This window comes from Staurois parvus, unplaced genomic scaffold, assembly GCF_062004578.1.
Source record: "Staurois parvus isolate SC_StPar_1 unplaced genomic scaffold, SC_StPar_1.0 ptg001196l, whole genome shotgun sequence".
Lineage (NCBI taxonomy): Eukaryota > Metazoa > Chordata > Amphibia > Anura > Ranidae > Staurois > Staurois parvus.
This window is the reverse complement of record NW_028318992.1, coordinates 335,650-350,755: the sequence shown is the minus strand read 5'-3', so window position 1 is coordinate 350,755 and position 15,106 is coordinate 335,650. Positions and strand designations below refer to the sequence as shown.

At 39.9% G+C, this 15,106-nt stretch overlaps 1 protein-coding gene across 1 annotated transcript in view; it reads right to left on the bottom strand.

Moving 5' to 3' along the window:
• The window catches only part of HEATR1 (HEAT repeat containing 1), a 387,031-nt gene that overhangs the window by 41,842 nt on the left and 330,083 nt on the right, over window positions 1-15,106 (bottom strand). The window contains exon 32 of the mRNA XM_089660010.1: window positions 12,765-12,919. Within this exon, the coding sequence (XP_089516136.1) occupies window positions 12,765-12,919 (155 nt within the window). The remainder of the gene's footprint in view (window positions 1-12,764; window positions 12,920-15,106) is intronic.

Genomic DNA, 15,106 nt, shown 5'->3' with positions numbered 1-15,106 from the left:
AAAATGTTAGAATTGTGTCGATGTCCCAATATTTATGGACCTGACTGTATATATATATCTGGAACCAAAACCAACACACACACGGTTAAAAAACATAAAACTATATAGATGTCCAAAAATGACTACATTGGACAGACCACTTGTTCATTATAGTATATCAATAATTATGATCAAGCGCATATCACTCTACAGATGCTGCATATAGAGTTCTAGGTTTCATATCCATCCAAAGTTTTCATCATATTGCATCCAAATTTTTCTTAGGTGTTTTTATTATAGATTACTTAGAACCTAGGACTTCGTTCTATCAGCCTTGCTTTTCAGCAGACATGTAGACAGTTTAGATATTGCCAGCTAGTTCCCCTCATTGTCACAGGTGATAACACTCCAGAATGGACAATTAAATGGTTTAATAGAGAAATAGCCACACTGTTGGTCTCCTGATTTTTCAGATGAAACACGTTGGTTCTGATATATGCATGGTAAGGTGCATAAATGTTCAAAAAGTCAAAGTGGCAACCTTAATGCTTACTGCAGGATGTCAATCAATATTGGATAGTCTAATAGCTCAAATGGCTAGTTAGGCAATGTCAACTGATAAACAAACTATTCCATCCATTCATATTGTGATTCAATAAATATGATTATATAAATGTATCAAAGTTCATAAACCTTGGACACCTTGGCACATTTGAGATTTCAAATAAAATTTAGTATGGCACATGGGACCTAAAGCAGTTATATGACAGACACACTCACCAACAGAGTTTGCATTTGTTTGACTCTAGATTGAAATTGCAAGGTAAAATGAATTTTCATTTACCTGTAAATTCCATATTTTGAAATATAATCCAGGACACTATCAAGATAATCAGACTCTGTTATAGGCTTCCATCTTCAAGTGGTTGGACATTGGCAAAGCTTTTGAAAACAATTCCGGATGTACGTCTATAACCCTACCCAACTCTGTGAGGGGGTGGGTGCCAGGTGCTTTGTACTTGCTCCAACATGTGGAGTACAAGTCAAAAATTCCTTTTATCTTAGTCAAATAGTGCAGGACACAGGCTGCATATTCACATCCATAAGCAATGAATCAGGGAGGTGGGTACCAATAATGCAAGCAGAGCAGTGCCAACAGGCACAACAAAATCAGACAATGGTCAAAGTGTTCAAAAATCTGCATTCACAAAAGGCCTGGACACCTACCTGGTAGAACTTGGAGAATGTAAGAAATAAAGACCAGGCACCAACCTTGCAAAGCTGGGCAACAGAAGGTGGATTTTGTAAAAAGTACAACAGATTTGGAGGCGTGAACATGTAGAAGTACTGAGGTAACCTGGTCTTTGAGCACATATGCTCTTGTGAGGAGTTGTCATATCCGCCTAGCAAAGGTGGACTTAGAAGCAGAATATTTTACCCTATAGGCAATACAAAAAAACATTTTGTTTTCCAGATAGAGGCTGCAGCTGTCCGATAAACCCTGACAGCTCTGACCATATCCAGACAATGGAGGTCAAATTCTTTAGGATGCATTGGAGCAGGGCACAAAGAAGAAAGGACAATGTCATCATTAAGGTAAAAGGCTGGAACAACCTTGTGTAGAAAGGAGGGTCTTTGATACAAGACCACTTTGTCCCTGTGAAAAATCAGGAAAGGATTTTTGCAAGATCCTCTAACTCAAACACAACTGACAGATGTAATAACCACTGAGTAGGCCACATGAGAGATCACCCAGAGGGAGTGCCCTAAAGGGTTCAAGCAGTGGTTTTTGCAGGGCAGTGAGATCCAAGGAAGCATAAGGTGCCAAAAAGTGGGGGGGTCTGATCTGTGTGAAACCTTAAATAAACTAGTTGCTTCTGGAATAGGATGGATAAGGCCGAAAACCTGTCCTTTAACAGTAAGACCAAATTCTGGCAGAGTCCTGATCTTTCTATACTTCCATCACAATTTCTCAGGTTATCACTTGGCTTAAACCATTCAACAAAAACTATATGAAAACAACTAGACTTACATCAAGAAACACTAATAGGGAGTTACAGGTGTTATCTCCCGAAGTGTATGACTTGCTGAATAAAAGCCAATCCAACTGTACCCTGACTGGGTGTCAGGAGAGACGGGATCCTACTGGCTAGTTTAAGGCTCCATGCATTTTTAAGCTCTTTGAAGCTGTTATTAGCATTTTTTTTCTGCTCCTAAAAGCTAAATATAGTGTTACCCTATGTGTCCATGCAAACTACTTTAGGCTATTAGCATTAGCATTTTTTTGAGCTTTAGCGTCTAGGAGCAGAAAAAAAAATAGTTTTTGTAGCGTTTTTCCAGCAGAAAAAAAAATGCTAATGCTACTAAAATACTCCTAACAGCTTTTTTTTCTAGCTTTTTATTTTTTTTGCCCTCTGCATGTACTGCAAAAATGCTAATAAAATGCAAATGCTCCTGAATGCTACTAAAAACAGCTATTACCAGCAGTTTTTATCCAGCGTCTTCTGAGCTTAAAAAAAAAAAATGCTAGTGTGTATGACGCCTAAGGCATCATGCACACTAGCATTTTTTTAAGCTCCTAGAACCAGTTTATCAGCATTTTGTTCTGCTCCTAGAAGCTAGTGTTATCCTATGTGACCATGCACACTATTTTAGGCTAGTAGTGTTTTTCAAGCTTCGGCGTTTAGGAGCAGAAGAAAATATTTTTTAATTTTTATATTTTTGAGAGTTTTTAGGAGCATTTTTGCAGCAGAAAACGCTGAACACTCCTAAAGGCTACTAAATGCTCCTAAACAGTTCTTATTGCTCTGAGCTTCAGGTAGTTGATGTGGAGATTTTTATTTTAAATTTAAATACAAATTCATTTGGAAAAATCCACCTCACCCACAATCATGAATTTATTTCAGTGGAGTGGCTGTTGGAGGGTTATCTGGCTATGATCAAACTTTGCAAAACTTATTGGAACAACCTATATTAAGGTAAGTGCCCTTATACAGGGTAAATTAGAATTAACTGCAATTAGGGCTGAATCAAAGGTGGGGAAGATTTTTTCCACTTATTTTAATGGCTTTTTGTGCATAAAAAAGCAAGAAGCTTAAAAGGGTTTTTAGTGCCACTGTATGGGTCAATTGCAGAACTTAAATGTTAATGTAATAGGGATCTGCATCACCTTATGAATAACAGCGAGCATTTTTTGCCAATAGGAGACAATCACTGGGCACAACCAAATTATGTATATATATATATATATATATATATATATATATATATATATATATATATATATATATATATATATATATATACAGTCATGGCCGAAATTGTTGGCACCCTTGATATTTTTCCTGAAAATCAAGTATTTCACACAAAAAAGGTATTGCATTAACACATGTTTTGCTATACACATGTTTATTCCCTTTGTATGTATTGGAACAAATATAAAACAGAGGCAGAAAAGCAAATATGACATAATGTCACACAAAACCCCAAAAATGGGCTGGACAAAAGTATTGGCACCCTTAACTTAATATTTGGTTGCACACCCTTTGGAAAACATAACTGAAATCAGTCGCTTCCTATAACCATCAATAAGCTTCTGACACCTCTCACCCGGAATTTTGGACCACTCTTCCTTTGCAAACAGCTCCAGGTCTCTCTTATTGGAAGGACACCTTTTCCCAACAGCAATTTTAAGATCTCTCCACAGGTGTTCAATGGGATTTAGATCTGGGCTCATTGCTGGCCACTTCAGAACTCTCCAGCGCTTCTTTGCCATCCATTTCTGAGTGCTTTTTGACGTATGTTTGGGGTCATTGTCCTGCTGGAAGACCCAGGATCTTGGACGCAAACCCAGCTTTCTGACACTGGGCCCTACAGTGCGACCCAAAATCCTTTGGTAATCCTCAGATTTCATGATGCCTTGCACACAGTCAAGGCACCCAGTGCCAGAGGCAGCAAAACAACCCCAAAACATCATTGAACCTCCACCATATTTTACCGTAGGTACTGTGTTTTGTTCTTTGTAGGCCTCATTCCGTTTTCGGTAAACAGTAGAATGATGTGCTTTACCGAAAAGCTCTATCTTGGTCTCATCTGTCCACAAGACGTTTTCCCAGAAGGCTTTTGGCTTACTCAAGTACATTTTGGCAAACTGTAGTCTTGCTTTTTTATGTCTCTGTGTCAGCAGTGGGGTCCTCCTGGGTCTCCTGCCATAGCGTTTCATTTCATTTAAATGTCGACGGATAGTTCGCGCTGACACTGATGCTCCCTGAGCCTGCAGGACAGCTTGAATGTCTTTGGAACATGTTTGGGGCTGCTTATCCACCATCCGGACTATTCTGCGTTGCAATCTTTCATCAATTTTCCTCATCCGTCCACGACCAGGGAGATTAGCTACAGTGCCATGGGTTGCAAACTTCTTGATAATGTTGCGCACTGTGGACAAAGGCAAATCTAGTTCTCTGGAGATGGACTTGTAACCTTGAGATTGTTGATATTTTGCCACAATTTTGGTTCTCAGGTCCTCAGACAGTTCTCGTCTCCTCTTTCTGTTGTCCATGCTTAGTGTGGCACAGACAGACACACAATGCAAAGGTTAAGTGAACGTCTCTCCTTTTTATCTGCTTTCAGGTGTGATTTCTATATTGCCCACACCTGTTACTTGCCCCAGGTGAGTTTACAGGAGCATCACATGCTTGTAACATTCTTATTTATCCGCAGTTGTGAAAGGGTGCCAATACTTTTGTCCAGCCCATTTTTGGAGGTTTGTGTGACATTATGTCGAATTTGCTTTCTTTCCTCCCTTTTTTTGTTTTGTCCCAATACACACAAAGGGAATAAACATGTGTATAGCAAAACATGTGTTAATGCAATACGTTTCGTGAGAAATACATGATTTCCTGGAGAAATATCAAGGGTGCCAACAATTTCGGCCATGACTGTATATATATATATATATATATATATATATATATATATAAAGTATCCAGGGGAATGAGTGAACCTCCAGCAAGAGGAGGAGATATTAGGATTCATCCTATTGAGCCTGTATGGTGTGAAAGTAAAAGGAAATTCCCATAACTCCGACCAATCATCATCCAGCTCAGGTATGTCAGCTCTCTACTTCTGCTTAAGTGAATAGAGTTCAGGTAATGCAGCCATCATAAAATAACGATAAAGCCCTGAAGTGGGCTTCTCTATCTCAGGTGCTCGCAACATGGATTCCAGCTCTGAATAAGAGCTCAATCTGTTGACTTGGGAACTGAAAGGATGAGCAACTCATAGATATCTAAAATAATAGTGTGTGGGAGGTTGAACATAATATAAAAAGGGCAACAACCTGTGATTCCCAATTAAACGCTCCAGCTATTTAATTTTGTATTTGACCCAAGCAGCTGGATCAGGTAAAGTGTAAAAATGTGGAAGGCAGGGGCTGAGTCAGAGGGGTATGGAGTGAAAACGGTAGTAGGGGGAAGGTATTCATAAAGCCCCATTTTCTAGGCTTTCAGGGATATGATTAAAGTATAAGGAGCCTTCGGGCCTCCGAAAAGCTTCCAGAGTTGAGAATGGCTGCCTTCAGCAAGGTGGAGGATTTGGTGTCAGACTGTAACCACCAATGAGCAGTAACCAGCTGAGAAGCCAGATAATACTTACAATAATCAGGAATAGCCAGACAGCCCTGTGAGGTAGGTTAAGTAAGAAATAATAAATTTTTTTTTATCTGGGTGGCTGGAAGCCCACAAAAAGGACCCAAAAAAGCAGTATGCAAGTTCGAGAAAGTTTCATTTTCAATAGATTAATACTGTCTATCGGGAAAAGCGGGAGATTGTGCCATGCCTTCAATTTGTTCTCGACATTCGTCATCGCAAATTAAGCAATTTAAAGTCAGAGGCACTACGAAACACTACTAAACCCAAGTAAATGTGCCCACCCATTGTAATAGAAGGATTTCAGAGGACGACCATTGTGCCTCATCATTGACTGGAAACAATTGGAATTTATGCGAATTAACCCTGAGACCTGTGAAGGTCGAAAAGGTATTCATAATGTAAGAGCCACCTGTAAAGAAAGGCCAGCATCATAAAAAAAACAAAAAACAAAAATAGGAATAGGTTCCAAGAGCAAGAGCAAGAGCAAACAAGGTTGGAGAGAAGAGGCAGTCCTGCCTGGTACCCCTCAGAAATGGGCCTGAGCCCAGGTGCTGAGATCATTGGTGTGGGTAAAGGAGGGAGGGGGGCCTATCCAAATCAGGGGACAATATGGAGTTAAAGTCACCCATAAACAAAATCTTAGTACGGCAATGTGGGGTCAGCTTCTCCAAGAGCAAATACAAGATATCTACTTTGAAAGGTGGTGGCAGATTAACATTAACAACCATATATTTTTGATTACAGATATTCAAAAGCAGCAGTAGAAATTTCCCGAGAGTCTGTAATAACCTAATTCACTACACATGAAAGTGATTTACTAATTTAACTTTAATTAAACTAATTAAACGAGTGGCGTGAAACACCTGAATCTAGGGGCACTTCAGTGCAAGCATTTTGTTGCCCATTAGATGCTTTTTTTGTAGCATAATATGGGGGTTGGGAAGCTTGAGACATTGAAACAGCAAAAACATGTTTACACTTCAAGTTGAGCCCTGTAACATTCCAAGAAAGGATAGAAAGGTGTTGCATAGTACTATTTAGCCACGACTAAACCAACAGTAAATCAGTATCAGGGTGGGAATGGGACATGGGTATCCCTAATAGGCAGCAAAATGTGTGGGAGCCAATGCATCAGAAAGAGAACAATTAAATATCCCTAAGAAAAACTCCCTACCAAAGCAGGTCGATGGAGAGATTTACTTCACCTGAGGACCAGTTTCCTTGAGATATGAGTGATTGGAACACTCCTCCCTAGCCTGTGAACCTGGCACCTGTTATCACGTTCAAAGAGCATGGAAGAAACTATTTCCCAGTTTCCAGGGTTGGATTAAAAATGTTGCTGGACTGGAGAGAGGCATAAAAGAAAAAAAAAAAAATTAAGAAGCATGTTTGTTTCAGGCCAACATACTGTTGAGTAAAAGGACAGCCATGAATGAGACTACCATATAGCTCAGGACTCTCATGGAAAATCTCAGAGGGATGTCTTTTTGCTCTTAAAAAGATTATTCAGTCTCTCTAAAAAAAACAAAAAAAAAAACAAACAAACAACTGTCAAAGCTAGTTACCCACTCCCCCCCCCCCAAAAAAAAAGTGTGGGGGGGGGGGGTAGAGAAAGTAGAACTACCTTTTTAGTTCAGCTTTAAGGTCCAAGCATGGTGTCTTAAAGAGGCAAGTTTGTTTGCTGGAAGGAAAACCTTTGGATAGTTGCTTGAACATTTGCAGATACCTTTGATGGAGAGGATTTCTTCAGAAGGAGGTCATCTGGGTACTCTGATGTCAATGCCCTGAGTTCTTAGAAAGCCAAGTAGGGGTGCAAGAATATTTTGTAAATACTCAGAGGACAAGAATAGGCTGAATGGCAGTCTGGACATTTGAAAATGTAATCATGGCACAACAGAAACAAACCTGTTGCATTATCGAGTGGCAGAGGGATCCTTTATATCACGCTCCCAACTAAGGGATCCAGATGGAAGGTTTTTGTTTTTTGTTTTTTTTTTTTTTAAGTAAAAGGGCCTTGTAGATGACCAGCTATGCACTTTTATCTCCTATTCTGCCCCAGACACCGGACAGGCTGTGCTCTTCACTAAACTTCTTTGCACTTTGGCTCCTTACTTGAGTAGGACAAGTTATCTGTAGGAGAGATACTAATCTCAGCCTAGGTTTGAGCTTGGATAAGTCTAACCTCACACGCGCTACTCTTAAACGAACCCTAAAACAAGCAAGCGTGTGGTTAAAATGTTACATGCTCTGAATTTAGTGGATGCATGGTGGAAATCTAATCCTTTAACCCAAGGTTATACTTTTTTATTCTGCCCCGCATTCTACCTATTTGCACACACACTTATTGCCAAAAGTATTGGGACGCCTGCCTTTACACTTTTATGAGATCCCAGTCTTAGTCCATAGGGTTCAATATTGAATTGACCCATCCTTTTCAGCTATAACAGCTTCAACTCTTCTGGGAAGGCTGTCCACACTGTTTTGGAGTGTGTCTATGGGAATGTTTGACCATTCTTCCAGAAGCGCATTTGTGAGGTCAGGCACGGATGCTGGACAAGAAGGCCTGGCTTGCAGTCTCTGCTCTAAATCATCCAAAAAGTGTTCTATTGGGTTGAGGACTCTGTGCAGGCCAGTCAAGTTCCTCCACCCCAAATGCGTTCATCTATGTCTCTATGGATCTTGCTCTCTAGAGTCCAGTGGTGGCGTGCTTCACACTACTGCATCCGACACTTTGCATTGCACTTAGTGATGTAAGGCTGGGATGCAGCTACTTGGCCATGGAAACCCATTCCATGAATTGCTCTACGCACTTCTGCTATGATAATCTGAAGGCCACATGAAGTTTGGAGGTCTTTAGCAACTGACAGTTTGTTGGTGACTTCTGCACACTTCAGCATGCGCTGACCCCACTCTGTCATTTTACATGGCCTACCACTTCATGGTTGAGTTGCTGTTGTTCCCAGTTGCTTCCACTTTGTTATGATACCACTAACAGATGACCGTGAAATATTTAGTAGCAAGGAAATTTCATGGATAGACTTATTGCACAGATGCAACCTACCGCTGTGCCACATTTGAATTCGCTGAGCTCGAGAGTGACCCATTCTTTCAAAAAGGTTTGTAGAAGCAGTCTGCATGCCTAGGTGATTGATTAAATACACCTGTGACCATGGAGGTGATTGGAACACCTGAATTCAATGATTTGGAGGGGTGTCCCAATACATTTGGCAATATAGTGTAGATCATACAGTATCTTTGTCTCGTGTGCTCTGGTGCCCGGTATTAGCAAAGTTACCATCAGAGATTCTGTGTGGTCTGATCATTCTCTAGTGTTTGTCTCCCTTTTAGCCCTGTCCGCTCTCCTCTTGGGAGACCCAATGGTGACTAAACAAATCTCTTCTAACAGACCACTGCTGATGTGACAATAGCTTAGCTTACAACAGTATTTTCAAGGCTTCCGGATGGATAAGGTCTCCCCAGAAGACCTCCTTCCAAGCTGGACTATGCACAGATCTCTTGTGGCTTGGGAAAATACCTACAATCAAAATGACCTTACTAACCAAGCGGCTTTATCTGTTCCGTTCATTACCAGTCTCCCTCCACAGATTGGATACAGTACAATTCCAATCCAGAAATCTCCACTTTATTAAGGGCCATAGGTAGGAATGTACTACTCTGTAAACACCTAGAACCAAGGGAGATCTCTGGGCTTATTACAAAGCAGTGCAATTAATGCAGCTATTGGCAGTATACTTATGGCGTGAACAGGATACATATGGAAAGGCAAGCCATACCGCCCTACTACTGACTTCTTACAGTGGCGTCGTCCTAAGGACAGACCCTCCATAATGGAGCTTATGTTATCTAATTTTTTTGCACTTTGGGATCACATGCATACCAACCCTGTGCTGGTGAGTTTACCCCCTTAGATAATTTGTTCCATAATCCTAATTTTCCTCTAGGTATAGACATCAAAGAATTTAAATGGTGGACTGACAAGGGCATGTATTGCAGAGGGCACTTTTTCAGACAGAGACCCTTTTCCATTGCACTGCAAAACTCTGAACAGTTCCATTTTTATCAAACAGCTAATTTTCTATGAGCCCTCCAGGCTTTATCAGAACTCCCATTCCCTACGGCTTTTGAACAGTGGTGTACTAAGGACCAGGGCTCCAGAGGTGACATCTCCATGGCATATGCATCCCTGCTCACCTTTACCCAGAAACACCCGTACATGCTGGGAGATGGACTTTGACTGTGCAACTGAACCAGAGGCCTGGCATTCCAGGCTTCAGGCCTCCTACAAAGGTATATTGAATGTTTCTCTGATAGAGACTAGCATTAAAGTTTTAATTACAAGGTATTTGGTCCCTACTCGCCTGGTTCAAATGTATCCAATGGCATCAGTGGAGTATGTTAGGTGTTGCTGCTTACGTGGCACCATGCTCCACATCTGGTGGGAGTGCCCTAAAATCAGAAGCTATTGGAACAGGGTGTTTTCAATGATACACAAAATAGCGGGAATATCAATCACACAGCAGTTAAAGTTACAAAACTCTTGTGAGCTGCTATTACATCAAAAGACTAAATTAACTAAATCTGTGTATGCAGTCACCCACACTATTCACACCCTCATATACAATATAATGTGTTAAACTATTATATAAAATAATATACACCTGTGCCGCAATTCCCGTAAAAGAATCAGATGTGTACTACAAAAAATCATATGCACAATCCACAAAGTTTCACAATAGTTCAGTCCACCAAAGTCCTATCATATATCTTCTATGCTTCACAATGGTATTAAAAACTGCCTTTTACTTCTTCATTTTTAATCATCACCTTTTATGTGCCAAAAGTACTAATATTAGTGAAACCCACCACCAGATGTGCTCTCACTTGGGGTATATGACTAAACCATTAAATGAGGTCATATAACGCTTGCGTCCTCTCACATGACTAATATATATGATTCCTCAGCGTGTTTACTTCTTAAATGGTTATACACGGCTTCCTAATACTTCCTTCATCCCACACTAAATTGCCTCCTCAGCCATTCATATAGAAAGAGAAATCGTCATACATAGCGTTTTATCCATAGAAAAGCTTTATTTACCATAAAAACAAAACTCCCAATATTGCACTCACATGTAAATGGTGCTATAGTGCCTGGTGGTGGGTTTCACAGTACTTTTGGCACATAAAAGGTGATGACTAAGAATGAAGATGTAAAAGGCGGTTTATAATACCATTGTGAAGCACAGAAGATATATAATAGGACTTTTTGCTGGACTGGACTATTGTGAAATTTTTTGGATTGTTCATATGATTTTTTGAAGTACACATTTGATTGATTTTAAGGGAAGTGCTCCACATTAAATTACTATGTGATGACACAACCTATTTGACGCTTGATTTTATCCTTTAGGCAGCCAAGACTACCATTGTGGGGTTGTGGAAGGCACCCTCTGTTTCCATTCGCAGTCTGAAGCACAAGATATCATGGATCATTTTGCATTAAAAGGTTGATGGCGTGGTTTGACCAAACTTGGGAACCATAAGCAGCTTATGTGAAGGTACTTCTGTCCTCAACTCAATTGCAATTACAGATTATAACATACAGAAAGCCTCTGCCTAATAAACAGTATATAGTTCATCTCAGGTGGTAGAGCGGTCTTGACAGCTCTACCACATGAGATCCCTAGATCTCCTCCTCTTTCATTCCTCTCTCCTCCTCCATATCTGCTTTCTCTTCTGTTCCCCCTTCAGAAATTCTTTCCCTCTTCTTCTCCGGACTTCTTCAGATTCATTGCTGTGCATGTGCTACCGCCAGCCTTCTGAGCATGCAGTGCACCATTTGATATGGTGACCATATAAAGACCACCATAGGTGGTTCATTAGTACACTCCAAGTGTCCGGATTTTTTTGGCAACCTACTGTACTTTGCAAGTTGTACTCGGGTATCATTGGCTGTTGCATTATTAGCCCTAATGCTCTATTTATACCTCGTACTGTGATATCCTTATCATATGACTAGGTTTTCTTTTTCTGGTTTTGCATAAATTAAAACATTTTGATTGTAAATACAAAACGCCAAATATAAATTAACAATAATAAAAGTATATAATATAGTACAATGAGATTACAATAAAAAAAAAAAAATTTGGTCTCATTACTATATACTGTATATTAGTTTCTATATATTATAATCTGGAGTGTTTCCATTTTACTTTTTTTACCTAAATATAATTTACTTTTAAAATATAATTGTAAATGCTTTAGTGTGTGGCAGTTCATCTATAATGTCTGAGGCTGCCGCTAGGTGAAATAAATACTGGAAGCTATCTAGAAAATACATGTAGTTCAATGGGAGAAGTTTGTAAGTGAAATTTAGCCAATATGAAAAAAGTAGAGATAGGTTTACTTCAGTCAAGAATTACTAATGCAGGTCAAAGATGATACAGTTTTCTTTCCTTCCACCAAGAAGGAGAAAATTGCTTGATTCCCAAATCAACATAGTCAGTGTTGATGTTCGTATGCCTCCTGCAGTGCTATTGTGTTCTGTGGGCAGGGAGCCTTCCAGGCCTGCAGAACACAATGATCATTGCTAGCAGCTATAGCCGTCGGGAGTGATCACATGCATAAAAAAAAAATCTGACAGGCTGGTCATACTGAAGTCGATCAATGGATTGACTTCAGTACAACCAGTCTGCCCATAGATGGATCGAATCTCATCTGGTCCCTGCTGAACCGGCTGAGATTTGATCCATCTATGACCAGCTTTACTCTCAGCTTCCTGGTATTTTCAAAATCTTCAGCATCAATGTGTGTGTGGAAGAGGCAGGTGGATATTATTGCTGTTAAAAAGTGCCGTGTGTTCCAGGTGGCCTGTCCTCTTCTGAGCATGGTGTGTTCTGCTGGAACTAGGCATACACCACTGTCAGAATTAGCTGGCAGTGTAAAGAACATAGGGATCTGTTTTATATGTGGCGGAACATCATGTAGAATGGTTTTTAAAATATCTATACAACTGGCGATGTGAAAAATTTAGGGCAGCGCATAATTCATCATTTTTCTGCACAGAAGTGTACCATCTCTTGCATACTTCCATAGTAAAGAGTAGAAAGGTAATACCTGATCCAGCAAGGGCATCAACAGCATGTCTGCTCGTTCCTTGGTGAGAAAATGCTTAGTGTCATACAGGAAAACTTTATGCAGGCAGTTGAGAACAAATTCCAGCAGCAGGCAACTTTTTTCACTGTTGTCATCAGGTTCAAAAAATGCTTCATCTATCATCAAAACAAATTAAAAACCTTAAATAAGAATGTCATGTCAATTCTAAAAGTTAACAAAAAACAAATATTTTTCATCCTTAATTTACATGGTTAGTTTCTTGGATGCTTAAGTTTTGAAAAACAGGATTTTTGTATTTACCATAAAAACCTTTCCTTGGAGTTCAAGGGACACAGGACCATTTGAGTTTGTGACTGAAAAACAGGGGGAGTGGCACCTGTGTTCTTTGATGAACTCCAAAGAGATTATTTTACAGTGACTTAAAAAATCCTGTTCTCTTCATCAAGGGACACGAAATCAGCTGAATCTGAGACCAGAGTGAAACCCCAAAGAAGGGGTGAGCAACACAGCAAACAATGCCAACAGTCCAAAAAAGGAAAAAGCACCCATGAAATGTGAGTGTTCTATGCTATGTTTAAATAAAGCATTTTAATAATTTCACACAATGGGCAAGTTTTCTTAGGTATGATATATGGGGGCAAGTGGAGTGCTAAATATTGGAAATGAAGTGGTATGGAAGAAGTTACTGCTTTGTGGAGTATACTTGAACCTATAAGTCCTGGTTTGGACTTTATATTAAGAAAACTAAGGGTCACATTATTTGGAACATTTCAAATTTTTTTGGAAAATGTTTTGTGGCAAGAGTTTTGCACATCTTTTGGAAATAGTTTATATTACGGTTTGAATTTCATATTTATGTGTGGAAGTGGATATAGGGTGAGCGGATTTCTTAATAGTACTGGATATTCCTGCATATCAGATTCCAAAAGCATGACCTTTTGCTCAAAGCTTGCATAAATTGACTACAAAATATTTACCTGGTAAAATTCAACAAAAGTGTCAACAGAAGTGGCAGCCTTGCAAATTTGGGAAACAGATGATTGGTACTGAAAAGCCCAGGAAGCGAAAGCACTCACCAATGTAGTAATGTGCTCCTTGACTGGAAAAGGAGGTACTTCCTATTTAAGATTGTATAAACCTGTCAAAGTCGCTGAGCTGCTTGCATTGTGCAACAGGGAGCAGGTCGTCCCCTCTGGGAACCCCCAGTGATGACAAAAAAAAGTCAGAATGCCTGAAAGAAGCTGTAGCTGAGAGGTAAATCCGAATAGCTCTTTCCATATTCAAATAATGCAGGCAAATCGCCTTAGGATGCACAAAATTGAACATGGAGTTGGATGTACAAAATGTGCTGATTAAAGTGAAAGACAGCAACCACTTTAGAAAGAAAGGAGACTCCAGAACTCAAGACAACCTTGTCCTTGCGGAGAAAGGAAGAACAGGAAGGCTCAACAATCTTGGAGAGAGGACAGCAGAAGTATCTTAGAGCCTAAGCAGGAATCAGCAGAGGCTCAAAAACCAAATGTCAAGAAAGGGATTTAAAAACATGAACAGAAGAACAAGAAGTGGCCCAGCCCTGTGACCAGGGGCGGACTGACAACTCATGGGGCCCCCAGGCAATAGGGGATAATGGGGCCCCTGTGTCCTCGCCCACACCCAAAAAAGCCTATGAAAAAGCCAATGAAAGGTACCAGGAGCATCTCATGGGGCCCCCTACTGACCCCGGGCCCTCGGGTAGTGCCCGAGTGCTCGAATGGTCAGTCCGCCCCTGCCTGTGACCCTTCGGAAAGAACCGATGCGAAATACAATATATTGCCAAAAGTATTGGGAAGCCTACCTTTACACTCACACTAACTTTTTTTTTTTTTTTTAATCCAAACAACTTTAATTGTCAAGATAATAGAGAAAATGGAACAGTACTTGTCACAGTCATGGACACAAGAGCCAGGCTCTCACTGCGTTAAGAAGTCTTTATGTTTCCCCTCATTCCCCCTCCCTCAGGAATGCGTTCAGTGTAGCTGTCTATGCCATCTTTTTCCCAAATAAGGCAATAGGCTTCAAAATATAGTAAACTTGATTACCCTCTAATCTAATATAAGTGTATAAACATAAAATTCAAACCCCAAAAGGATATAAACAAAAAGTAAAAAACCACCCAAAAAAATAAATAGAAAAAAAAAAAAAAAAAAAGTCCAAAATAAAGTCCCAAAAGGTTATATCAAAATCTTTATCTGTAATATCTTAATTCTTCATATCTTCCAAAATCTTTGTGATATACTTCCAACCAGATCTTCATATACCTCAAAGAAAAGAACTCAACATGTGTGATATCTTCAAAGAAAAAG